Source organism: Rhinoderma darwinii, chromosome 2 (assembly GCF_050947455.1).
Source record: "Rhinoderma darwinii isolate aRhiDar2 chromosome 2, aRhiDar2.hap1, whole genome shotgun sequence".
Lineage (NCBI taxonomy): Eukaryota > Metazoa > Chordata > Amphibia > Anura > Rhinodermatidae > Rhinoderma > Rhinoderma darwinii.
This window is the reverse complement of record NC_134688.1, coordinates 352,087,728-352,114,768: the sequence shown is the minus strand read 5'-3', so window position 1 is coordinate 352,114,768 and position 27,041 is coordinate 352,087,728. Positions and strand designations below refer to the sequence as shown.

Sequence of the window (27,041 nt, the reverse complement as noted above, 5' to 3'; positions counted from 1 at the left end):
TTGGATAGCTTAAGTAAGTTAAGAATAGGAAGCTTATAGTAAGATACATAAAATGTCCTCCTTGCCAACCGTTGCTCTTTGCTGCTCAATAAAGAACATTGCAGTACACCTTAGGGTTTAACCCTCGAGTTCTCTTGCTCACACTTATTTACTAAAGTGCCCCTTAAAGGAATGCCTGACCATTACAAAGGAGCATTAATAGATCTTCTGGTTTTCCCATGAAGGACATTTATCACCTAACCACAGGATAGGTAATTAATGTATGGTTGCTGAGGGCCTCATTACTGGGACCACACCGACCCTGTTCCTCCTGACTGCATGATCGCAGTGAGGAGGAGGTTGAATGGAGTGGTGGTCGCGCATGTGCACTGCATATCCATTCATTGTCTATGGGGCCGACTAAGACAGCAGAGTACAGGGGCCCCCAGTGATCATACCTTTATAACCTATCTTGTGGATAGGTGATGAATGTCCTTTGTGGGAAAACCTCTTTAAACAAGACAGGAATATTCTTGGAAAACATTATGTGGTTATTTCTATGCATAAATTACCTATAATGTTTGTGATTGATCTCACCGATCTTTACGGATGACAGTTAGAATATTGTCACCAAATCCTAAATTTCAGTATGTTAATTTATTGGGAACTTTTAGCTGTGCTTATAGTTTCTACCACCCCTGTTTACTATGGAATTTGAAACTTTTTTGGAATAAAATTGGAACATTGCTTCCTTTTAAAACGATCAGCGCTGGATCGTAGTTTTATCCTATCCTCTGCAATAGTTTCTACTGTCAATAGTCACTCACTCCACTTCTTTTGTGCCATACGCCACATTTATGAAGCCACTGCGGCACTTTTTTTTTTTACACAAAAATGTATTTAAAAGGTGAGCTGGGCTTTACGGTCACGCTGAGCGTGACTCAGTTATCAAAGATTTCCGTCACTTTTCTAACAAGAAAAGTGTTGAAAAAAATGAAAAAATTACATATCCAGCCTTTTTGACAACAGCAGAATCTGGAGCATAAGAAACTTGCACACTGCACCAAACATAAGTCTAACACATCTCGTTTTGGGCACACGTTGGTGGTATATGACGATGTATATGTTTTTAAAGTTACAAAAACATATGCATTTCTAACATACGCTTACGTTTTTTGTAGTATACGTCGTATATGTTTTTTATACGTTTGTGTCTGTTCTTACCTCTAAAAACCTATACGTTTTTTGTTATTGAGCTTAATCAAACTTTGTAAAGTCAAGATTTCCTATATATGGTGACAAAAACATATACGTTTTACGTATGCAAACATAGGGTTTAAGATTGCTTACATCGTCCATACATCGCCATTGACTTCAATACAAATAAAAACTTATACGTCTGGTATACGTTTTGGAAAAGCACTGAAAAGTGTAGTAGACTACGCTTTTCAGGAGATAGAAAAAAAAGGATAGAACACAAAACGTAAGCACAAACTACACCATTAGGGCATCCGTCCTGACCATAGAAATCAATGTGCACGCTGTGGTACACGTTTTGACATAGTTTTTTTCATATCAAAATGTGCACGTCAGACGTAGGGTAAAAACAAGATGTGAACTTAGCCTAAGAAATCTTCTCCATTGTCTTAATATAGAAACGGTGTTATTTTCATTATAATAGCCCCAAGAAAATATAAATGTGCGGTGGTGCTGTACAGACATTTTTGCGAATAAGTTTATGGGATATACAGTATGCTATTGAATACGTACAGTATGGAATGGACAATACATTTGTTATTATTTGTTCAAGTTGGTTTACATTGTTCAGGTACTTGTCTTTGAAGGGGATGTCTCTTCAAGTGCTGATGTCAGCTTATCTGGGTATATAAGACAGACATTTGGAGTGGAGAAAAACTCAGAGGTATGAAAGAGCTGACATTCCGTGAGCCTTCTAGAATCCAATTCACAGTAGAGGGACAGCAACAGGATCACCTATTACCTATAACAGAGGTGAGTGACTGGAATGAATTGTTGATGGTAGAAAGTTAATATTGATAGAAAGAGATTACGCCAGTCTTGCTCCTTTACACCGAAAGGTTTGTTACCAGAATATAGCACTATACTTTTCTTGCAAATATTGTAAAAAACAAACAAACACATAGGTCAGTTCTATACAAAATCAATAGAGAAATAAATACTGCTTGACTGAGAATGAATTACAAAGTATATACAATTATTTCAGGGGAGAAGAATTGCAAATAAATTAATGAAGAAATTGACATTGTTTGCTCTTTCTGAAATCTTGATTCAAGCTCGTTCAGCTCTGAGTTTTCCTTCTTTTCACCGTTTAGCTTTTTTTGGAGCAAAGAACCTAAAATTGCTTTGTAGCTAAAGTGATTGTAACTGATGCTTGTGGTCAGTTTGATACAAACTTAAACAAACTAGTATATAATACAAGAGGTAGTCGGTAGTCAGAAATTCTCACTAGAATAGCATTTCTGCATTAAACAGGCGATGAATATCATTTATGTTTTGCTGTTCTGTCTATGAGTACTTGAAATATACTAGGGGAACTAAAAATGGAAATATATTTATGATTAACTAAATAAAACAACTTCTTTTGAGATGTATTTAGGCAAAACTCATGGCTTGGGTGTCTGATTATTGCACTAAATTGTAGAATATTGCTCACCAAGATTATATTGAGAATGCTGAGTGCTGCCCTTGTTATACCCAATATTATAAGTATCCTGCACACTGGATTCTGGACATAGGAAGTGGAATAGTTAAGATGGGCATACAAGACCCCTTATTTGCTACTGGTAATCTAATTGTATCTAAATGTTTAGAAAATTCTTGCTGGAAAAATCCATGTGTATTCACATTATCATTTAATAAAAAGTATATACTGTATACCATAACAATTTTTGTTCATTTCTAAGAATGACATATGTGGTTTTACGCTCCATATATGTTTTTTGGCTTCAAAATACTTAATATCACCCAGTGTGATGTATTCTCTGGTGTTAAAAAAACCTTTTGATTAAGATTAGACAAAAGTCTACTGAAATATTTGAACCCATCTTTAAATCCTGGGGCGGACACAGACAGCAGAGGTCCCGCTGTGCAAAAACACTATATGGGCCCCTGGCTTTCTAATAGTTCAACATAGTGCACCCCCGGTATGTCTATTTAACAATCCAGCAATGAAATCTAATAGACAGTAGGAACCTGCTTCTCAGGTGGCAGTGGGCCCCCTACCTACTTGACCTCTGTGCAGCTGCATAGGTTGCACATATGGTATGTCTGCCCCTGTTTAAATAATTTCACGTGATGTTCCTCTACAGATATTTTAAAGTTTAAATGTAATATGATTTGACCCTTAGGCACATTCACACAACAGTGAAAAAAACAGCCAATAAAAACGGATCAACTGTCATTTTTTCTTGGCCGTTTTGCATCAGCATGTCTCCAAACTTTCATCCATTTCCCGACCATCTGACCGTCTTTAACGTCCGTTTGTCATCAATTTGCCATTTGTTTTTCACGTCTGTTAAAAAAACAAAAAACGGATGAATTTAATTCGTCAGGGTTTCTTTGTCCCAATCCCCTGAAAACACCACAGTGCCCATGTGCCAAAATGCCCCTGTAGCTAGTACCCACATAGATAGTGCCACAGTGCCCAAATAGATAGTGCCACGGTGACCATTGTAGATAGCACCACAGACACCCTGTAGATAGAGCTACACATGCCCTGTAGATTGTGACACCGCCCCCCCCCTGTAGATCACGCCAATCCCCTGTCCGTCCTCTTTGGCCATGCAAGTCTGGTCTCTTCTGATAAAAACATGCCAAATGGCATGGAAGGCAACCAATGGTTCCCTTGCCTCGCCAGTGCTTTCAATTGTATACAATTTAACCCCTTGTGACCGATCCATTCATAACGGCTGTTACATGGATTAATTTATCAGACATTAAAAACCAATCCGTTGACTTTTATAGGGCCGTCTGGCTGTGAAAAACAGCTGTGGGCATACACCCATAGAACTTCATTGTATTAAAAAAGTTTTTAACTGTCGTTTGAATATAGCTATAGATAAAAAAAAAAGAATAACAATAAGAAATGTTTCCTCCAGACTGAAGATCAAGAGAGGAAGGGAGGGAGGAAATGAAAGAAGGATGTGGAGAATAGAAGGAAGTGTAAAAGAGAAGAATGTAGGGAGGAAAAAAAAGAAGGGACGGAAGTAGGGAAGGAAAGGGAGGAAAGAAAAAAAAGGAAAAGAGGGAAAAAGGGATGGAGAAAAGAAAGAAGGGAGGGAGGGAGGAAAAGAAGAAAGAGGAGGGACTTAGGACAGAAGGAAAGCAGGAAGGAAGTAATAAAGTAATGCAAGGAAGGAAAAGGAGGGAGAGAAGGAAAGCAGTATGGGGGCCATGAGTGAAAGAATATTTTTTTCACGTTTAAATAGTTTTTATTGAATTTTACAATATAAAGAAAAAAATCAGCGGAATAATAAAGAAGCAATACAAAGATACATTATATAATATAAACGAAACTATACCAAAATAGAAACAAGTTTACATTTTAAATTTTTATCATAAGCATCAATTAAGATGAGATAGATGACAAAGAATAAGGGTGCTATATAAAGGAGGGATCCAACTAGGGAGATATTTGTAATGACTATTATAAATAATCTCCTCTCGTTACATCTGCAGCCAGTTTAGGTTGAAAAATAAATCTTAACATTTCTTTCAGAATATCTATTTTAGGACGAGGAAATTGCACGGTAGACAGTCCAAGGAGGCCAGTCTTTTAATAAAAGGGATGAGCTGTGATTGTGTGATGCATACATTTTTATTAGCGTCAAAATATGCAATACCGAACCGATTGTTTCCAATATTGAAGGAGAGTTTGGAAGTTTCCAGTTTCTTGCTAGCGCTATCCTGGCAGCTAAACTTAAAGAGGCTCTGTCACCAGATTTTGCAACCCCTATCTGCTATTGCAGCAGATCGGCGCTGCAATGTAGATTACAGTAACGTTTTTATTTTTAAAAAACGAGCATTTTTGGCCAAGTTATGACCATTTTTGTATTTATGCAAATGAGGCTTGCAAAAGTACAACTGGGCGTGTTGAAAAGTAAAAGTACAACTGGGCGTGTATTATGTGCGTACATCGGGGCGTTTTTACTTCTTTTACTAGCTGGGCGTTCTGACGAGAAGTATCATCCACTTCTCTTCAGAACGCCCAGCTTCTGGCAGATCACGCTGTGACGTCACTTCCCCAGGTCCTGCATCGTGTCGGACGAGGACACATCGGCACCAGAGGCTACAGTTGATTCTGCAGCAGCATCGGCGTTTGCAGGTAAGTCGATGTAGCTACTTACCTGCAAACGCTGATGCTGCTGCAGAATCAACTGTAGCCTCTGGTGCCGATGTGTCCTCGCTCGTCTGACACGATGCAGGACCTGGGGAAGTGACGTCACAGCGTGATCTGCCAGAAGCTGGGCGTTCTGAAGAGAAGTGGATGATACTTCTCGTCAGAACGCCCAGCTAGTAAAAGAAGTAAAAACGCCCCGATGTACGCACATAATACACGCCCAGTTGTACTTTTACTTTTCAACACGCCCAGTTGTACTTTTGCAAGCCTCATTTGCATAAATACAAAAATGGTCATAACTTGGCCAAAAATGCTCGTTTTTTAAAAATAAAAACGTTACTGTAATCTACATTGCAGCGCCTATCTGCTGCAATAGCAGATAGGGGTTGCAAAATCTGGTGACAGAGTCTCTTTAAATAGCTAATGACAATTCTGCAATGTCCAAATATTAATCAGGTTCAGGTTTTAGTGGTGTGTGACAGATTGAATTTATGAGTACAATAATGTTTTACAAAAAGGAATGTGCAGTAGGACAAGACCACCCTATGTTGAAATAGGTGCCTATCCACCCACATCCCCTTCAGCAGGGGTTAGATAGTGATGCATTGGTTTTGGAAATTCTGGATGGAGTAAGATAGTAAAGACCTATTAATGCTTTTTTTTGTCTCAAGATTGAGCTCTATGCCAATCATTCAATGTGAATTGAGTATCAAGGCCTTTCTCCTATTTTAACATTTTAGGTGTTCTTTCTCAAAGTCATTGTAGAAATTAGAGATATCCCCTTTCAGGTTTTGAGACATTAAATAGAAAATACATGCAGATTTGGGAAATATAAAAGTGGTTATTTTTGTCTTATATATAATATGACATATTTATAAAAACTTCTTGTAGAAAATACCATAACGATATACAAGAGAATAAAATTCAACCATTTTTATCTGTTAATAAATCCTCTATCCGATTAATGCCAGCATTTTTCCATGCTAAAAGGTCAATGTCAGGCATATAGGAGGAAAGAAATTTTAGCGGAATGGCCGAGGACGTTACTTGTTAGATGTTTTATGCCAATAATAGAATATCATTGGCATAAGGGCCAATCTTATGTTCTTGATTGGGAAATTTGTCGGTGACATAGGGTCCTTCCCAACCTTAGCAAGAGACACTATGAAAGCCTCAAGCATCTCCAAGCATCTGTGCTTATTAAACCAGGTACTGGTACTTTTGGCAGTGTTGGCAGGTGCCAAGAGCTGCGTTGACTCTGGAGTTGATATAACACAATGGACCAACACCAGCAGATGAAATTACTCCCCAAACCAACGCTGGACTGCAAGCAACTTGGATTGAGTGCCTCTCCACTCTTCCTCCAGACTCTGGGACCTTGATTTCCAAATGAAATACAAAATTTACTTTCATCTGAAAACAGGACTTTGGACCACTGAGAAATATCAAGTCCAGAGTCAACGCAGCCATCCACCAGGAAATTTTACAGCTCTTCATGCTTCCCTCTGCTGACAAGCTATATGGAGATGCTGATTTCATTTTCCAGCAGGACTTGGCACCTGCCCACACTGCCAAAAGTACCAATACCTGGTTTAATAACCACAATATCACTGTGCTTGATTGGCCAGCAAACTCGCCTGACCTAACCCCATAGAGAATCTATAGGGTATTGTCAAGAGGAAGATGAGAGACACCAGACCCAACAATGCAGACGAGCTCAAGGCCGCTATCAAAGCAACCTGGGCTTCCATAACACCTCAGCAGTGCCACAGGCTGATCGCCTCCATGCCACGACGCATTGATGCAGTAATTCATACAAAAGGCCACCCGACTAAGTGTTGAGTTCATATACTGTACGTAATTTTCAATAGGCCTAAATTTCGGTATTAAAAATAATTTTTGAAATTGGGCTTATATTGTTACATAGTTAGTACGGTTGAAAAAAGACACATGTCCATAAAGTTCAACTAAGAGATGGGAAAAGGGAAGGGAAAATTTCTACACATAGGAGCTAATATTTTTTTGCTCTAGGAAATTATCTAAGCCTTTTTTAAAGCCATCTACTGTAGCTACTGGGACCAGCTCCTGCGGTAGACTATTCCATAGATTCACAGTTCTCACAGTAAAGAAGGCTTGTCGCCTCTGCAGATTGAACTTTTTTTTTCTCCAGACGGAGGGAGTTCCCCCATGTTTTTTTGAGGGGGTTTTACATGGAACAGGATTTCACCATATTTTTTGTATGGGCCATTAATATATTTATATAAGTTAATCATGTCCCCCCTTAGTTGTCTCTTGTCAAGGCTAAATAGGTTTAATTCTTTTAATCTTTCCTCATAACTTAAATTCTCCATGCCCCTTATTAGCTTTGCTGCTCTTCTTTGTATTTTTTCCAACTCCAGGGCATCCTTTCTATGAACTGGAGCCCAGAACTGACTTCACTAATGCTTTGTAAAGTGGCAATATTATATCCCTGTCCATGCCTCTTTTAAAACACGACAATATCCTGCTGGCCTTTGAAGCAGCTGATTGACATTGCATGCTGTTATTTCGTTTATGATCTACAAGTACACCCAGATCCTTCTCAACAAGTGACTCCCCCAGTGTAGCTCCCCCTAGGACATATGATGCATGCAGATTGTTGGTACCCAGATGCATAACTTTACATTTATCTACATTAAACTTCATTTGCCAAGTGGACGCCCAAACACTTGTGTTCAAATCAGCTTGCAATTTATGAACATCTTCCATAGATTGAACAATACTACATAGCTTGGTGTCATCTTCAAAAATAGAAATAGTGCTATTAATCCCATCCTCTATATCATTAATAAATAAGTTGAATAATAGTGGTCCCAGCACGGAACCCTGGGGTACACCACTTATAACCAGTGACCATTCAGAGTAGGAATCATTGATCACAACTCTCTGGATACGGTCCTTGAGTCAATATTCAATCCAATTACAAACTATACTTTCTAAATCTATAGTCCTTAATTTACCCATTAGATGTCTATGAGGGACAGTGTCAAATGCCTTTGCAAAGTCCAAAAACACTATATCCACAGCGGCCCCTCTGTCTAGGGTTCTGCTCACCTCTTCATAAAAACAAGTCAGGTTGGTTTGACAACTTCCGTCCTTAGTAAAACCGTGCTGGCTGTCACTTATAATACTATTTTTTGTCACATAATCCTGTATATAGTCCCTCAATAGCCCCTCAAACATTTTCCCCACAATGGATGTTAAGCTTACTGGTCTATAATTACCCGGGGAAGACCTAGAGCCCTTTTTGAAAATAGGCACCACATTTGCCCTGCGCTAGTCCCTTGGCACTATACCAGTCACTAGAGAATCTCTAAATATTATGAAGAGGGGGACAGAAATAACTGAACTAAGCTCTTTAAGAACTCTAGGGTGTAACCCATCTATATAATATTCAAATTTTCTGAGACACTAAATTTTGGGTTTTCATTATTTTTTAGCTACCGTATACTCATCAACATTAAAAGAAAAAAAAATGCTGGAAATAGATCACTCTGTGTGTAATGAATATATGAGTTTCACTTTTTGAATGAAATGACTGAAATAAATAAACTTTTTGAATTCATTGAGAAGGACTAATATATATATATATATATATATATATATATATATATATATATATATATATATATATCTCTGCATATGGGCTTGTTAATATGGACATTTACTGACTCAGAAAACACAGCTGACATATGTGTTCATAATATGTGTTCATAACTAACCTTTGTCCTGGTCCTGTCTGAATGTGCACCTGAGGCCTAATTATGTTTTTGACTACTAATACTCAATATCTTTAGTCCCATCTACTGATGTAGCCATCTTTATCTTGACTTTTAACACATTAAATACACAGTTGCAAGAATCGTTTGCTTGACTTTTTCAACGTCTTTTCACTGGCTTTTGTTGTGTGATATCACGCTGCAGCAAGTTATTGGAGTCAAAATAAACTTGGCTACATCCGTATGTATTATTTTATATTCTGTGAGGTGCTAGGAATCACATAGAACTATTAAGTCATTAAAGCCACAGTAAACTATTGAAACATGTAATCTTTCACAAGGATTTTATTAAATCCATAGAAAGCTATAAGACGCTATAAAGTACCATTTGTGACCTCACCTTGACAATGCAGAGACAATACAAGTATTAAACATGGTTTCTCATTCTTCTTCATTCTCCTACCAACCCTAGTTAGGTCTCATGCACACGACCGTGTGTGCCGTCCGAGTCACGTCAGTGATCCGAGGAAAGATAAGATATGTTCTATCTTTCCTCGGATCGGAGTATTGAACCATTTTTCACGTACCCAATTCACTCGCTAAAGTGAATGGGTCTGTGAAGACTATCGGGTGCCGCTCGGATGCCGTCAAAAACGGCCCGAGTGTCACAACGGTCGTGTGCATGAGGTGTAAGCAAAGGCTTCAACTCTGATAAACAGCAAAAAGATGACATCAGTTCCGGATAAATCCATCCACAAGCCACAAACAAGAAGTCTTAGCAGCAAAGCAGCAAGACAATGGGGTACTACATCATTCTAGTGGGGGGTGCCAATATACCTTACTGGATATAAGGAATTACCTCACTACCAAAGCCTACCTGACAGATAGCATAAAACAATATGCACATGGTATCCTGGTAGTATTTTTATAATGAACCGTTTACTGTGCCTGTCTAACACATGTTTAGCGTACCTTAAACTGTAATTAATATGGCCAATGTAGAATTATATGTTGGCAATGATAAAGGTGGGAAACAAAAATAAATATAGAAGTGAACTAATATCTTACATCTTGGTGTCACTAGGAACAGAGAAACGGCAAGATGATATTCCTGGCTTTCTCTCTCCTTGTTCTGGTAGTGGGAGTCAATCTTGGAGAGCCTGTTGAAGGACCTGTACATAACTCCAAGTTAACGGGTATTCTTAAATAATTTTGTTAATCACAAGTATAACTGCAATTGTTTATATGTAATACAATAAAATATAGCATTTTACAATCGTTTTGTATATTTATGTTATTTTATGGTATAGATATAGGGCTAGAATTGCAATCCCCATTACATGGAGTAACATGAATCTCCAGGGCTCCAATACGAAATCTGTAACAGGGAGCCTAGCATGTATGATTCACTCACATAAAAAAAAATCTGCCGTGCGTTTTAGGCATGCTGCGACTTTTTAAATCATGCCCTATCTGTTGCGAAAAAGCAGCCAATTTTCATTTCAGATTTCATTTCAATGCAATGAGTGAAATCTTCAACTAAATTCCGCACTAAATTAAAAAACAAAACCCGCATGTAAAACCTGCGAATTTCATTGGGGATTTTTAGGCCAAGTGTGAAGCTAGCCTTTTCTGACACCCTTTGACAAATAATAATTATTGCAACAGAATTATTCCTGTCCTTGGTTTATAAATTTTCCACTAATGTATAGTGAAGTATAGCTTTATATGGATACGCTTATCTTAATAAAATAGGCAATATAAGCGGAAAGAAACCATAATCACACCCAAATATGAATGATTAAAGTATCCAACTTTTAACTCATTGTCATTTTTAGATCCAAAATTCAGTGCCGATATAAATTTTTTGTTTATATATCTTTACTGCAGTTGGAGTTTGTTTTTTCTAAAACAGTGCTTCAAATCCCCGGCATAGACATAGAGCTATGAGGGTCTGCAGTCACCACTAGGGGAACTAAAAAACCTACTGCATACTGTTTTATTATAGAATAGAATGTATCATACATATGCCGTAAACTACCAAGCTCCCTCTAGTGGGGGCTGCAAACTGTAAGAAAGTTATCAAGCTCCCAACAATATAAAGTTATATCAGTAAATTGGTAAACACAAATTGTTAGACCTATAGTATGTAGATTAACTAATCAAAATAATATTCAAGAGTGGACATTCACTTTAAAGAAACATGGATGGCATACAAATAGTCAATATTGGTTCTAATCTGCAGATGAAATGTGATGTAAAAGTCAGAGATTTACTTCCTAACTAATTAGAAAACTTGATGATAATGACCTGATATTTTTCCTACAGGAGAAGAAATAAGTTTGCTGCCTGCGCTTAGTTCATTACCATGTCCAGATAAAATGCCTACAACATTGAGGATGGAACAGTCACCCATACTTGCCCTTTTGTGTCGAAGGAAGAAAATGTTCCCTACTGGTCAACTTTGGCCTGCTGACCTGCCCAATCCCAGCCGAGTTATTCCTGCACCTGAAGGAGCTTTCTTGGTCGAAAGAGAAAAGGATCTGTCTACCTATAATTGGAACTCCTTTGGCCTGAGATATGGAAAGCGCGAGAGTGGTGCTATAAATTCTAAGGTTAAAATGTGGTAGAGCCAATGTAATGAGGGGGGGGGGGTTGTTTTCTTTGAGGCACAGGTTATTAAAGTGTATATCCACCTTTAATCCCCTTTCTAGAGTATATATATATATATATATATATATATATATACTGTAGCTATAATTTATACAAAAAGTTGAATGTCTTTGTTAATACTTTGCTTTGCTTATTGTGCACTGATCTTAAAGCTGACCATGCACATTAGATAACACTCATCCGAATCCACCTATTTCATCAGGATCGACCGATGATCTAATGTGTATGGGGCCTTTTTTCCTGTGGGAGATAGACCGAACGTGCATGTTTATGGTAGAGAAATAGAAATAGCTGTCGGATGACTGATCCAGCTTACTTGATGACAACTTACAAGTGATCTTGTGTTACACAGGCTTTCTCTGGATGCTGTAGAAATTTATGGTTTAGCAACATAATTGACTCTTTCTGTGCTTTTTTTTTTACTATTACACTGGATTCAGGAGACATATGAAAGATACATTCAAATAAATTTTTCATTTTAACATGGATTTCGACCAATGGTGATGTCTAGACATCAAGCTGTTCTAGCTGGTAAGGCCCTAGTAAAAAAAAATGTTGAGAAGCACTGCACGAGAGCAAGCTCTGTGCAGACATTGAGCTAGCAAGGAAGACTGGGAGATTTAAAGGGACACTTAAAAACAAATAAATAAATACATATAAAATGTCTTCTATAGATAAACCCGCAAAACTTTCAGCAAGCTGCAGAAACAAGCAGCTCTGCTAAAATCTTACAGACTAGGAGGAAGCTCTTTCATCCAAGCTGCCTCCATCTTTGGCTGGTGGTCGGCCGGTATCACTGCTGAAACCAGAATTTCAGGGAAAACGGGTGGGGCATAGCCCACATTGACTATAAAGGACACAGTTAGATGTGCAATGATGAAATCAATGCAGCACCAAGGCAAGAATTACATGAGTTTTGTATTTTTGTTGTTTTCATTTACTTTATATAATAGGGCCTAACTGTTAGTATATACTATATACCCAGATTGGTATCCAGCAAACCTCCACATTGTTTGTTACCCAGCTTTCCAAATTCAGTTTGAGAAAACATGGCTGCTTCCTTAGAGAATTATAAACTTTTATTTTATATTTTAAGTTTTGAAATTGTGATATAGGACAAAACAGGAGCAAGCAACAGAAAGGTAATATGTGAGGTTGTGTTGTTGTTCTCTTTTTCTTTGTTTGGATTCTATGTTTAGTTGTTCTCTAAACTCTGAAACCTGCAGAATTGTAAATGCCGCTCTGGACTATAATATAGAGTAGGCTATATTTCAGCACAAGGACAAGATAAGTTATGTAATGTATTAATTTTATATATAAATTAATTTAAATTAATTATATATGTAAACAGGGAAATGATGCTCAGACTTTAGGGCACCGTCATTTCAACATACTTTGCATAAATCAAGTGTATAAGCGAATATAAGAAACTTTGTAGTATATCTTATTAGAGAAAAATACCTCTTTCTCCACTTATCAGGCTTCTTTACTCCAAACTGTTCACTCACTCTGCATGTACTGCTAAATTAGTTTAAAGAGACGACATGGATTATAAACTCACTGAAGAATCAGGTTACATTCTGCCCATAGAAGGCTATGGTGAGGGGAGGGGGAGGAGGCAGCAGGTGCAGAGTGATAGAGAGACAGAGACACTGCACCTTAGAAAAAGTGTTATATCTCACCCCAGTGCATTACTGCTGTGTGATGTCCTCCATGCTGCTGCTGCTGCTTCTGAGGGCGTAGTACAAAAAAGAAACAGGAAAGCAGTGTTCTCTTTCCTATGAATAGCAAACATGAAAGAAGTTAGGCATCACACATACCATTTAAAATCTAAATGGTACTAAATAGTACGCCACATTGAGGAATGCAAGAACTGAGTTTATATAATATGTATTCCATTCATGTATTATGACATTATAAACGCCCCTAGTGTTGCTAATAGAGTTATACATAGAGTTTTGTGTTACTCTACTGTGACATTAATTTTGGCTTTTATTCTGTCCCTAAATAAATAGCAATCATGGTGCATCAATGCTAATGAAAACAGAACCATATTAAAAAGTAGTGAAATACTAGTGAATCAGCTACATGCAGGGGATACAATGTTTTCATGAATTTAAATCACTTCCTTTTGAATAAAAGAAAATGCTTTTTCATGATGTGGTGGTTGTATTTCTTCTTTTTCACTGAAAATATGGGCAGATTTACCATTATTATTACAAGAGCATTTCACAAAAACAACCCAAAAAAATGCTCCAGGTAGAGGTTAATGGAGAAAGTAGCATTTCTTGTACCAATTATTGAGTGTGCAGAAGGGGTGAGGAAGATAAGAGAAAGTAAAAAGGTTTTACTTTTCAATGAATAAACAGTAGTTCACTTTAGAAACATATACTTGTACATGTGCAGTTTTGATGGTATTATCAGATAAACACAAGACTGTGTATATTCCATTAAAAACCAAAGCTAAAATACTGCATTGGTGGAATATTGCCAAAATTAGAAACTGATTTACAAAATTTAATACTAACATATAAACATTTTTCATTTTATTATATACACTATATTGACAAAAGTATTGGAACACCTTCACATTACACGTATAGGAGTTTTTATGACATCCCATGATAAATCCATAGGCATCAATATGGAGTAGGTTTCCTCTTTGCATCTAAAACAGCTTCCACTCTTCTGGGAAGGCTTTCTACAAAATTTTGGAGCGTGTCTGTGGAAATTTTCGTCCATTCATCCAAAATAGCATTTGTGATGTCAGATACTGATGTTGCTAGAGAAGGCCTGACTCACAATCTCCGTTCTAGTTTATCCAAAAGGGCTCTTTGTGGACCAGTCAAGTCCTTTCTATGCCAAACTCGCCCAACCATGGCCTTTATGGACCTTGCTATGTGCAATTACATCATTTAACCCGCACGGTGAACGTCGTAAAAAATAAAATAAAAAACCATGCAAAAATGGCTGTTTTCTTTGAATCTAGCCTTAAAAAAAATTTGAGAAAAAGTGATCAAAAAGTCGCATCTACTCCAAAATGGTACTGATGAAAACGACAAGTCGTCCCGCAATAAAAAGCAGTCCTACAATTGCATCGGCGATAAATAAAAACGTTACGGCTCTTCAAATATGGAGACACAAAAACAAATAATTTGGAAAAAAAAGTGTTTTCACTGTGTAAAAGAAGTAAAATATACAAAAACTATACAAGTTTGGTATCGTTGCAATCGCAACAACCCACTGAATAAAGTTATTGTGTTATTTATACCACACGGTAAACTGCATAAATTTAGGACGCAAAAAAGTGTGGCGAAATTGCTGTTTTTTTTCTATCCCCCCCCCAAAAAAATGTTAATAAAAGTTAATCAATAAATTCTATGTACCCCAAAATAGTGCTATTAAAAATTACAACTTGTCCCGCAAAAAACAAGACCTTATACAGCTATGTCGACGCAAAAATAAAAAGGTTATAGCTCTTAGAATGAGACGATGGAAAAACTTAAAAAATGGCTTGTTCATTAAGGTCTAAAATAGGCTGGTCATTAAGGGGTTAAACAACCGGGATCCTGTTCATTACAGTGAAGTGTCAACTGTATCATACAGCCGACACCCACGTTGTATGGAGCAGGGTCAGCCCGTGAGCCCGCTCCATACACCCCCTTCCTGGCTATGACGTACGTATACATCATATGTTGGCAAGTGTGACCTTCTGCGACAGTAATTAGTATAATTCCTGTACTCCATTGGCCATCTTTTTATGTCACTTCTGTCTATGAGGCACATTTTTCAAATCCTTTTTTCTTAGTCTCCTTACAAAAACCACATACTGTATAAAGCTACTGTGGATAGCTGTTGCTATCTATTTTCTTTGTCTCCCAGTTGGCCACAGCTGTTAACATGCTCTTTATGCGATGACAAGAGAAAGATTTGAATTATTGAAAAATTCTTTCTTTATCCGCACCTGAGCCCGACTGCAAGAGGAGTAAAACATGTTGCCACGCAATGCGTTCAATACGAACCTTATTTCTTTTCAATTTGCCAACCTCTACAGTTGGTCAATGGGTAGGTGCCATGAATTATATATACTTTTTGTTTTGGATAATTGGAATATGTACATCCCGAGTCTGTCTATGAACTGAAAAATTATAAAGTTACTTCGACCACAGTTTTTTTTTATATGCCTATATGATGCATATCATAACTAGAAAAAAAAGACAAAATGTCTTTGTGCTATGCAATGTATAAGGGTTCACACAGGGTGGATACAATGTGTTAAGGTACATAGCCTAACCGCCCTGGAGCCCGCAGGGAATTCCGGACGAAAAAACCAGACCAGATATTGTGCAGTTTTTTGACCGTAATGTCCGCTGCGGAAAACAGCATGTAAAAAAAAAAAGGTCTATACTTACCCGTAGCCACGGCGATGCATCCCTTTGATATCCTGCAGCCCTGCTTTCTGGGATGACATTTCCTCCCATGTGACCACTGCAGCCGATGATTGTGATTTTTGCGGCGGAATCGCAGCTTTTTCACTGCAAAAATTTTAGCATCTGCTACTAGTTGTGAGTTTTATCTCGCCATTCAATGGGGAAAGCCCGCAACAGAATACCAGCGATTCTGCAACATAAATTGACATGCTGTGGATTAAAAAAAAAAAACGCCGCAGGTCAATTTATGAAAAGCTTTTTGACAGGTTTTTTATGCTGCATGTGGATGAGCTTTATTCACATCTCATCCACTTTGCTGCTACTGTAATACGCTGCAGATTTTCCACAATGAAATCTGTTGCGTAAAATCCGCAGAATTTACACTACGCTTAACCTTGAAGTCGTTTTCTAGGAAAACATATTGATGTTTTTTCCTTAGGACAGGCAATCAATGTGTGACAGGTGGGGGTCCAATCCCCAAGAACCCAACCGATGAGCAGAATGGAGGGGTTGCAGCACTCTGGGTTTGAGAAATGTTAAGGAGAAGAGAGGAAGAAGAGAAGTGTATGGCCTCATGCACACGACCGTGTTTTTGCGTCCGCAATTCCCCCGCAAATCCACGGGAGAATTGCGGACCCATTCTTTTCTATGGGGCCGTGCACACGACCGTAGTTTTTGCGGTCCGTGCACGGCCCGGGAACCCGGACCGCAGAAAGTACGGACATGTCCTATTATGGTCCGGAGTTGCGGTCCGGGCTCATTGAAAACAATGGCCCGGCCATGTGCATGTGCGGGCGGCTTGCGGCTGACAGTCCGCTGACAGTCCGCAGCCGGCCGACACGAAAATCACGGGCGTGCACACGGCTACGGTCGGGCTACGGTCGTGTGCATGAGGCCTAAGTCTTGAGGGAGGGGTGTGAAGAGAGAGCAAATCAGAGAAGTACCAGTAATGAATGCTAGGTCCAGTAGTCCATGAAAGATAGCAGTCAGTCACTGCTAGTACAGCGGAAGTACCTGCTAGTGCGTTAGGTGTGAGATCTTAATGACCAAGGTGCAACCACTTCCATGTATTCCTGTCGTAGTATTCTGTAGATGACTCCACGAGGACCCACAGTGGGACCAAGTTAATTTTTCGAAAGCTGATGTTTGATCACTCAATGGTTTGCTTGAGCAGAAGCTTGGCTTCCCTACTGGTGTATAGATCCTGAACCCTGAACTCACCCAGAGTGGTATAGAAACCAAGGTTTTTTTCTTTCTGACGAATCTCTAGAAAACATAAATGCAAGTGCTATCGTTATCAGACATCTCAGAATGCACCTTACATTTTGGTGTAGATTAAAGTATCAGATTTTAACAGAAAGATGGAAGCCTTAAGCAATTCTCCATCTCGAACCCCATACACCATAATTATTCCCATGGTGGTGGAAATGTTTAATGTTTCCATGTTCAACAGGAAAAACATGAAGAAAAACATTGGGTTGAAAGATTACACACTGGCCCATTTGGACCCAATCCTCGAAAAACACCAGATGGACTAAAACTTGAATGACTGAGAAGTAGATATATGACAAGCAGTATATGTGATGCCACCAAAACAATTTTCAATCATGTCAACTCTTTTCAAAAACTAGAGGCTATGTATAAGGAAAACATACAAGTCATTGACTAGAGCAAATAGGTCAGAAGGACATCGAGATGTTTAAGCAATTCTCTGTGGTTTTACTGTTTGTGGAAAAGTTTAGTATGCAAAGACCAGGAGGGCAGTGCCACAGTGTGTGATTCTGGTAGAGTATTGCAAGAACAATTTGTGTCCAGTTTTCACAGGTGTTCCCTGGAAGAAATTGACGTTGAAATCAATGAGAAGTATATAGTCTGTATGTGGCTTTACAGAGAGTAAACAATCCTGAAACATTCTACCTGTTGCATTAACAGTAAATGTGACTGTACTACAGAATTTTATTAAGGTACAAGAGCTGAGGGAATAGATGGTATAGCGACAGTTAAGCCAGAATTATGGTCCAGCTAGACCCTGTCTATTGAAAGGTTCACAATCCACTTCCTAACATTGTTAATGCAACCAGCAGGTATATTTTTCAGGAGAGCATACTGCCGTCATCTTTATGCTACCTCCTGCAGCTGGAGGGCAAGCAGCTGGAACTGTCAACACAGGCCCAACCATAGAGTAGGGACTACAATCATGTTATTAAACCAGTGGCGGACACAGACTGCAAAAGGCCCCTGTGCAGATAATGTGCCAGGGCCCCCCCCCCCCCCACCCTGCAAACTTCTCATGGCCGACGGTCCGCTTTCAGCTGCATCGCTGGGTCTCCTAAGTGACCCAACAATGCAGCACTAGCAGCCGGGGCGTCACTAAGGCTGGGTTCACACACACACTATTTACGGACGTAATTTGGGCGTTTTAGCATTGAATTACATCCGAAAATGCGGCTCAAAAGCGTCGGAAAACATCTGCCCATTCATTTGAATGGGTCTTACGATGTTCTGTGCCGATGGTCATTTTTTTTTACGCGCCGCTGTCGAAAGGCGGCGCGTAAAAAACTGCCTGTCACTTCTTCAGATGTAAATGGAGCCGTTTTCCATGGACTCCATGGAAAACCAGCTTCAATTACTTCCGTAGTGGACGCAGCAAAAGACGCCTGCACATGCCATTACGGCTGAAATTACGGTGCTGTTTTCTCCTGAAAACAGCACAGTAATTTCAGCCGTAACAGACGCTGCCGTGTGAACATACCCTCAGGGCTTAAAATGTCCGGGAAATAGCCCCAATACATATGTGTCCGCCCCAAAAAAAAGTGTGTGTATAGGAGACAGCATAGCATATCTATAGCACTACGACCCTATAAACTATGGATAGGATTAGATACAGTGGCTGAGCAGACAGTATCACACATGATAGGATTAGATACAGTGGCTCAGAAGGCAGTATCACACATGATAGGATTAGATACACAGCTCAGCAGACAGTATCACACATGATAGGATTAGATACAGTGGCCCAGCAGACAGTATCACACATGATAGGATTAGATACAGTGGCTCAGCAGACAGTACCACACATGATAGGATTAGATACAGTGGCTCAGCAGACAGTACCACACATGATAGGATTAGATACAGTGGCTCAGCAGACAGTATCACACATGATAGGATTAGATACAGTGGCTCAGCAGACAGTACCACACATTATAGGATTAGATACAGTGGCTCAGCAGACAGTATCACACATGATAGGATTAGATACAGTGGCTCAGCAGACAGTATCACACATGATCGGATTAGATATAGGGCCCAGCACAGTATCATACATGATTGGATTAGATACACAGCTCAGCAGACTGTATCACACATGATAGGATTAGATACAGGGCCCAGCTCGCTGACATTGCGGCTCCAGCGCTGGACCCAGGAAAGGTAAGAATAATAATTTTGCTTCTTTATGTGTTACTGATTATTTTTGTGTGTTTGTGTTTTTTTTACAGGTTCGGTTGTTGGACTTCGGATACGAGGACTTCAATGACGGCGTTTTTTTTATTCTCAATAAAATGGTTAATGAGGGTTGTGTTTTTATTTCAATAAAAAAAATTTCTATGTGCTTGTATCTTTTTAAACTTTATTATCACCGCCTTAGTAATGGCCGCTGGCTGATTGACAACCTCCATTACTAAGGCGAGGCTTAATGTTAGCCGGTGCAGAGTCTACACTAACCCCCATTATTACCCCGGTACCCACCGCCACCAGGGGTACTGGGAAGAGCCGGGTACAAACCAGTACCCGACCAGCTGTAGTGACGGGCAGGCACCGGGGTGGCCGCAGGCTGGTAGTATTAGGCTGGGGAAGGCCAAAAACAGTGGCCCTTCCCACCCTTGTAATGCTGCCTGCTGCTGCTGTGTTGTATCTGGCTGGTTATGAAAATTGGGGGGGACCCGACATCGTTCTTTCCAATTATTTTTTAAATGACGTGGCGTCCCCCCCATTTTCATAACCAGCCAGATACAATAAAGCAGCAGCAGCCTAGCATCACCAGGGTAGGAAGGGCCACTGTATCTGGCCTTTCCCCTCCTGATAATACCAGCCTGCGGCCACCCCAGTGGCCGACCATCACTACAGATGGTCAGGTACTGGATCGTACCCGGCTCTTCCCAGCACCCCTGGTGGCGGTGGGTACCGGGGTAATAAAGGGGGTTAGTGTTAGCCTCTGCACCGGCTAACACTAAGCCCTGCCTTAGCAATGGATGCTGTCAATCAGCCGGCGGCCATTACTAAGGCGGTAGTAATATAGTTTAAAAAAAAACACAAAGACATAGAAAAAATATTTTATTGAAATAAAAAAAAAAAACACAACCCTCATTAACCATTTTATTAATAAAAAAAAAAGCTGTCATCGAAGTAGTCCTGGAATCCGCCGTAGTCCAACGACCGAACCTGTAAGAAAACACACAAAAAATGATTAGTAACACATGTGTTAGGGTATGTGCACACACACTAATTACGTCCGGAATTGACGGACGTATTTCGGCCGCAAGTACCGGACCGAACACACTGCAGGGAGCCGGGCTCCTAGCATCATAGTTATGTACGACGCTAGGAGTCCCTGCCTCGCTGCCGGACAACTGTCCGGTACTGAAAACATGATTACAGTACAGGACAGTTGTCCCACAGCGAGGCAGGGACTCCTAGCGTCGTACATAAGTACGACGCTAGGAGCCCGGCTCCCTGCAGTGTGTTCGGTCCGGTACTTGCGGCCGAAATACATCCGTCACTTACGGACGTAATTAGTGTCTGTGCACATACCCTAAGGCTTAGATACAGGGCCCATGTGTGATACTGTCTGTGGGACCCTGTATCTAAGCCTACCACAAGGTAGGCTTAGATACAGGGTCCAGCAGACAGTAATCTTATACAGTATAAGATTACTGTGTGCTGGGGCCCTGTATCTAAACCTACAGTGTGGTAGGCTTAGATACAGGGCCCAGCAGACAGGATCACGCATGGGCCATGTATCTAAGCCTACCATGTGATTGGCTTAGATACAGGGCCCAGCAGACAGCATCACACAATCTGTGATCCTGTCTCATGGGCCCCCTAAGCCTGCTACATCGTAGGCTTAGGGGTTGTGCAGTCCCTAAACATTGATGGCCTATCCTCAGGATAGGCCATCAATAGCTGATGTGTCGCCCGGGACCCGCAAATCAGCTGTTTTGAAGGGGCCGCAGCACTCGTACGAGAGCTGCTTCCCCTTCATTTCACTACTCGCCCACACTGTGAATCGCCGAAACCGATTCACAGTGTGACCGGAATGAAGTGACAGGAATGAAGGGGAGCAGCTCTCGTACGAGTGCTGCGGCCCCTTCAAAACAGCTGATTGGCGGGTCCCAGGAGTCGGACCCCGCCAGTCAGGGCTATCTTACCTTCCTCTTCGGCCGCGGCGGGAGTTCTGTCGTCTCGATGCTGTGCGCGGCGCATAGCGCTGTGACGTCATGTGCTGCGCACAGCGCCTGACGTCAGGACCTCCGCTGCGATCCGGAACCAGGAAGGTAAGTAAAGTATGTTACTATAGTAACAGGGGCCCGCGGCCCGAGTTACTATAGTAACTTTTTATTGATGTGGTGCGGGGGGCCGTGGGCCCCCCTGGCTTCGGGGCCCGGTCGCAATTGCGACCGCTGCGACCCCTATAGCTACGCCAGTGGTCCACGGGCCTCTGTCTCAGTCCTCAGCATCGCGCAGCTGAGAACTGAGTCGGCCAGCAGAGGAACGGGCCCCCTTCCCACGCGGGGCCCTTGTGCAGCTGCACCGGCTGCACATGCGGTATGTCCGCCCCTGTATTAAACCCATAGATCAAACAGACCTATATGTATAATGCTATGTTTGTTTGATTGACGCTATTATAGCTATATAATAGGCTATATCAATCTCCATTCCGAAGGGTAGGTGGATTAATAGTAAGATGGGTCAACATAATGGCACATAGTCATTTGGTTATTCCAGTAGTGGTAATTAATAACAACAATGGATATTGAATTTGTTGAGTGTCAGTTGTCTTCAAAAGTTGTATTTGTTTTAAATCTAAATAGGTAATTAGGGTAAATATTCCTAATGGAAAAAATATTAAAAAAAAGTGTTGTGGCACAATATATGGGACAGGTGAAAGGGTATTCCCAACTTGAGCATTTATGGTATATTCACCGTTTGCCAATTCAAAGTGGCCATCAGCCACTGCTTTTATAATTTAAAACAATTGAGAAGTGTCAACACATGTGTGGCTCTCCCTACCAACCCAACGCGTTTCATCCACCCTAATCTTCAGGGGTCAGTTAGGCAGAGTATGTATCAAAGTGCCAGAGGCATAACAAAGCATTGTGGTATTATTGGCATTGATAAGCTGTAGTTCTCATATGGATAACTCCTCCCTCTCTTTCTCCTGCCCCTACTGTTGTCCAATGTTCCCTCTAAGTCTTGGCAACTCCTGAGCGGGGCAGTTAGGGAGCAGGGCAAGTCTCCATCAATGGTGGGTGATCTGATGACCAAAAGTAATACCCCCAGTAAACACTAATATAGCTACTAAATAAGAGAATAAGAAAACTTATTTTAAATTACTTTTTTTTAATATTATATTACAAGTACAGCAGTAAAATAGAGAGTTGTAAACACCAATTATAGGCATCAATGAAAGAATCATTTATTACACCACTGCCCCTATAGATAGCGCCACACAGACCACCTCTAGATAGCGATGCACACACACACACCCTGTAGATAATGCCACAGACCCCCTGTAGAGAGCACCACACAAATCCCCCTGTAGACAGCTTCACCGCCCCTGTAGATAGCGACACACACAGCCCCCTGTATATAGCGTCACACACATCCCCCTGTAGATAGCGTCACCCCCTGTAGATAGCATCACATACAGCCCCCTGCAGATAGTGCCACACACAGCCTCCTGCATATAGCAACACACGCAGACCCCACTGTAGATACTGCCACACAGCCCCAAATAGATAATGCAACACAGACCCCTGTAGATAGTGCCACACAGTCCCCCCTGTAAATGGTGCCACACAGACCCCCTGTAGATAGTGCCACACAGACCCCCCTGTAGATAGTGCCACACAGACCCCCTGTAGATAGTGCCACACAGACCCCCCTGTAGATACTGGCACACAGCCCCCCTGTAGATAGTGCCACACAAACCACCCTGTAAATACTGCCACACAGACCCCCCTGTAGATAGTGCCACACAGACCGCCCTGTAGATAGTGCCACACAGACCCCTGTAGATAGTGCCACACAAACCCCTGTATATACTGCCACACAGCCCCCTGTATATTGTTCTACACAGAAATTCACCCCTGTATATAATGCTACACAGCACCTCTCTCCCCTTGTATATAGCGCTACACAGCCCCCTCTTCCCCTTGTGTATATAGTGCTACACAGCCCCCCTCTTCCCCTTGTGTATATAGTGCTACACGGCTCCCTCCCCTTGCATACAGTACTACACAGCAATTCCCCCCTGTATATAATGCTACACAGCCCCCCTCCTCCCATTGTATATAGCGCTGCATAGCAATTCCCCCCTGTATATAGCGCTACACAGCCCCATCCTCCCCTTGTATATAGCGCTACACAGCCCCCCTCCTCCCCTTGTATATAGCGCTACACAGCCCCCCCTGTATTTACTGCCACACAGTCCCTTTAAAAAAAACAATAAGATTGTACTTACCTTGCCCCGTTCCAGCGACAGACGGGGCGCTACACTGATTCTCCGGCGGGACGCATGCACAGACCGGCATGATGATGTGACGTCATTACCCCGGCCTGCGCGACTCCTAGCGCCTTTTAGGCTGCAGGCCTAACGTGACCTGCAGCCTATAGTTTTCATTTGTATGCGCGTCCTGAGGACGCACATACAAGTGAATGTGGCTGTTGTTAGCACCGGAGCCCCCTCCAATGCTAGCGACGCCACTGCATCCGCCCGCCGCCTGTGACAGTGCACGGGCTTTAAAGTTTAGTGAGCAGGCGGAACGTGGAAGGTGCGTGGCCCCGCAGCCGCGCACCTTATAGGGAACACTGACTGTCAGCCTGTCATGCTGACATCACTAAGCATCATTGGCTAGGATCAGCTGTGTGGGCGTGGTGAGCTCTCCTTCTGTGTTTCCATAGGAATGTATCAACACTGCTTTAGCACCATTGGAAGTTAATCAAGAATTTTGTACTGTACGCCCATGACACTACTTCTAAAGGTGACTCCCCATTTATAAAGCTACAGACTGTAAAGTGGCCACATCTGAAGGTACCCCTTGGTCTCTGTGCAAGCCATGTACCTGCCTGAGATGTTAGTGGATAGTCACTTTTAACCAAATGGTCCTTCAGATTTTTGCCCTTTCTGTACGTTATTGAGGGGGGCACAGGCAAAACATCAGATTTGAGAATCTATAAAGATACAGACCAAACGATAAACGCTTATAATAAATGTCCACACATATCAAAAGAGAAATGAAGAATGAATACCCATAACTGTACGTGTGGACAAATCACACATCCAAACAGGAATAAATACAACAAGTACACATTTGTACCTTGTAATAATGACAATACTTTATTCAAATGCACATAAAAACATATTGGCCATCAAGACCTAAAATAAGACACACAATTTAAAATGCATAGATGTGGAGCACATAGAGGCTATTGTGAGTAGAATATACTCAGTAGATAACAACATCAATATATATATAGAGGGTAACTCGGGAAGGCATATACAAATGAAAGGATTCAAATACCACAAGTGTGTTACTTACACCCAAGCCTTCACAAGAAATCAATTAAGCAAGGACAAGTATAGACAGGGGAAGGCACACCACACGCTGGTATACGTGTGAGTGTAAAGATATCAACAAAGAGTAGCCATAATGAAGCCTAATCCCAAAAAACTATACCAACCAGTATATGTCATGTTGAGCCTAGATATGAACACCACACTGCAAGCCCCGACGCACGTTTCGCGGTAGCTTTATCAAGGGGTACCTTCATTATGGCTACTCTTTGTTGATATCTTTACACTCACACGTATACCAGCGTGTGGTATGCCTTCCCCTGTCTATACTTATCCTGGCTTAATTGATTTCTTGTGAAGGCTTGGGTGTAAGTAACACACTTGTGGTATTTGAATCCTTTCATTTGTATATGCCTTCCCGAGTTACCCTCTATATATTTTGATGTTGTTATCTACTGAGTATATTCTACTCACAATAGCCTCTATGTGCGCCACATCTATGCATTTTAAATTGTGTGTCTTATTTTAGGTCTTGATGGCCAATATGTTTTTATGTGCATTTGAATAAAGTATTGTCATTATTACAAGGTACAAATGTGTACTTGTTTTATTTATTCCTGTTTGGATGTGTGATTTGTCCACACGTACAGTTATGGGTATTCATTCATCACAAAACATCAGATTTGGTCTTAAATTCATCCAGGGTCTTGGCGAAGATCACTTAATTGAAAAAAAAGACTTTTCTTCATGCCATTTGTCAAATTGAATGCCTTTGAATGGGTAAAAGACATTGACGTGTTTGCAAGGACATTAAGGTTGAGAACCTTTTTCGAACGGCACAATAAAAAACACTGGAACAGGAGTTGGAAGAAAGTGACATCTAGGTTCTATTGTCGTTAGAAAAATGTACAGAATCAGCTTCAAATCCAGAAGGTCAAGAACCCTTCACAAAACTACGTCCCAAAAGCTCCCCCTTGGGAGACTATACTAACATAGAGTTTTAAATGATTCTATCTGATACGCCTTCTTCATAGAATAAATTGACTTTCTCGAATAGACCTTTTGCCATATAGCAGCGTAATCCACTGCCAATTCTGACGTACAAATCTAGACAGAGGAATATGCAAGAGCACAGAAAGGACAAATAAAGTGTATGCGGAACCAAATAAAGTGACACTCACACCTTGCAGGCTATGGAGCAAGATCCCAAAGTGGTGCACAGCAAATATATACCAAGCGTACTGTATCCCTATACCTATACATCAGTCTGGTTTCTCATTTTATCCTGTATCCATACCTCTGCAAGATAAGGGAAGAATGGGGGAATCTATTGAGACTGACCTAATCTAAAAAGCACTGGAGCACAATGGCGCATACCACTTAATATGTTGGGTGTATCCCTGGCTGTCTGTGCTCCAGAAAGGGAAATCTGTGCCAGCTATGGGCTGGCATGGATTTCCATCATAATTTCCACCAGATTTTGGCATTAATTGTGACAAAATCGCTAAGCCACGTCTACTTTCCAAAAAAGCGGCTTAAATGCATGGGGGTTCACAAATCTTTGTGCAAATTGCGACTCTTGATGAATGTGTAACTTTTCTAGAGTATTTGGTATTTTCTCCCTCAATATATAGTATATTACACTATCTTCTGGAATACACTCACTTCTGGAAGATCTGAGGTTAGGAAAAAAAACGATATACATATCTATGTGAATAGTAGTATATGATGTATGATTAACAAAGTAATCAAGTAAAGAGGATACTAACCAAGACGAGACAGATTCTGCAGTGTACCAGGTTGTTAGGCTACTGTAACAAATCCAAAAGAATAAATCCATGGAAAAAGGCGAGTCCGGATTGTAGTTGTCACGTTGGGTACGTGGACGCACTGGGCCGTACTGCCTTGACGGTATGGCAGCTGGCCAACAGGGCGCAGGTCACAGTCTATAGTTCGTATAGTGTACCTGTGGCAGCTCAGACAGTAGCAATAACATGCTCGGCTGGGACTTACGCAGCAGGCAGACG

General features: G+C 40.9%; 1 protein-coding gene and 1 long non-coding RNA gene across 3 annotated transcripts in view; one reads left to right on the top strand and one right to left on the bottom strand.

The window, feature by feature from the left end:
• Positions 1–1,873: 1,873 nt before the first annotated feature.
• KISS1 (KiSS-1 metastasis suppressor) lies at positions 1,874–13,878 on the top strand. The gene is made up of 3 exons (XM_075850701.1): positions 1,874–1,989; positions 10,199–10,310; positions 11,443–13,878. The coding sequence occupies exons 1-3, from the start codon at positions 1,903–1,905 to the stop codon at positions 11,742–11,744; spliced, it is 501 nt and encodes a 166-aa protein (XP_075706816.1). The 5' UTR covers positions 1,874–1,902; the 3' UTR covers positions 11,745–13,878.
• Positions 2,226–27,041, bottom strand: part of LOC142741327 (uncharacterized) — an 87,069-nt gene continuing 62,253 nt past the window's right edge. Inside the window, exons 1-4 of one of the 2 annotated variants that reach the window (XR_012881097.1) lie at positions 17,232–17,459; positions 13,470–13,565; positions 10,183–10,286; positions 2,226–3,529 (exon numbers count right to left, since the gene is read on the bottom strand). This is a non-coding gene — a long non-coding RNA (uncharacterized LOC142741327). Of the gene's footprint in view, positions 3,530–10,182; positions 10,287–13,469; positions 13,566–17,231; positions 17,460–27,041 lie in introns of those variants that run through there. The other variant, XR_012881098.1, reaches the window with a different exon arrangement.

What these genes read in the sequence shown, in the direction of transcription:
- KISS1 (XM_075850701.1), top strand. Translation starts at nt 1,903, where the DNA reads ATGAAAGAGCTGACATTCCGTGAGCCTTCTAGAATCCAATTCACAGTA. An exon ending in ACCTATTACCTATAACAGAG is followed by an intron (nt 1,990 to 10,198) that starts GTGAGTGACTGG and finishes TGGTGTCACTAG; the next exon opens with GAACAGAGAAACGGCAAGAT. An exon ending in ACATAACTCCAAGTTAACGG is followed by an intron (nt 10,311 to 11,442) that starts GTATTCTTAAAT and finishes TTTTTCCTACAG; the next exon opens with GAGAAGAAATAAGTTTGCTG.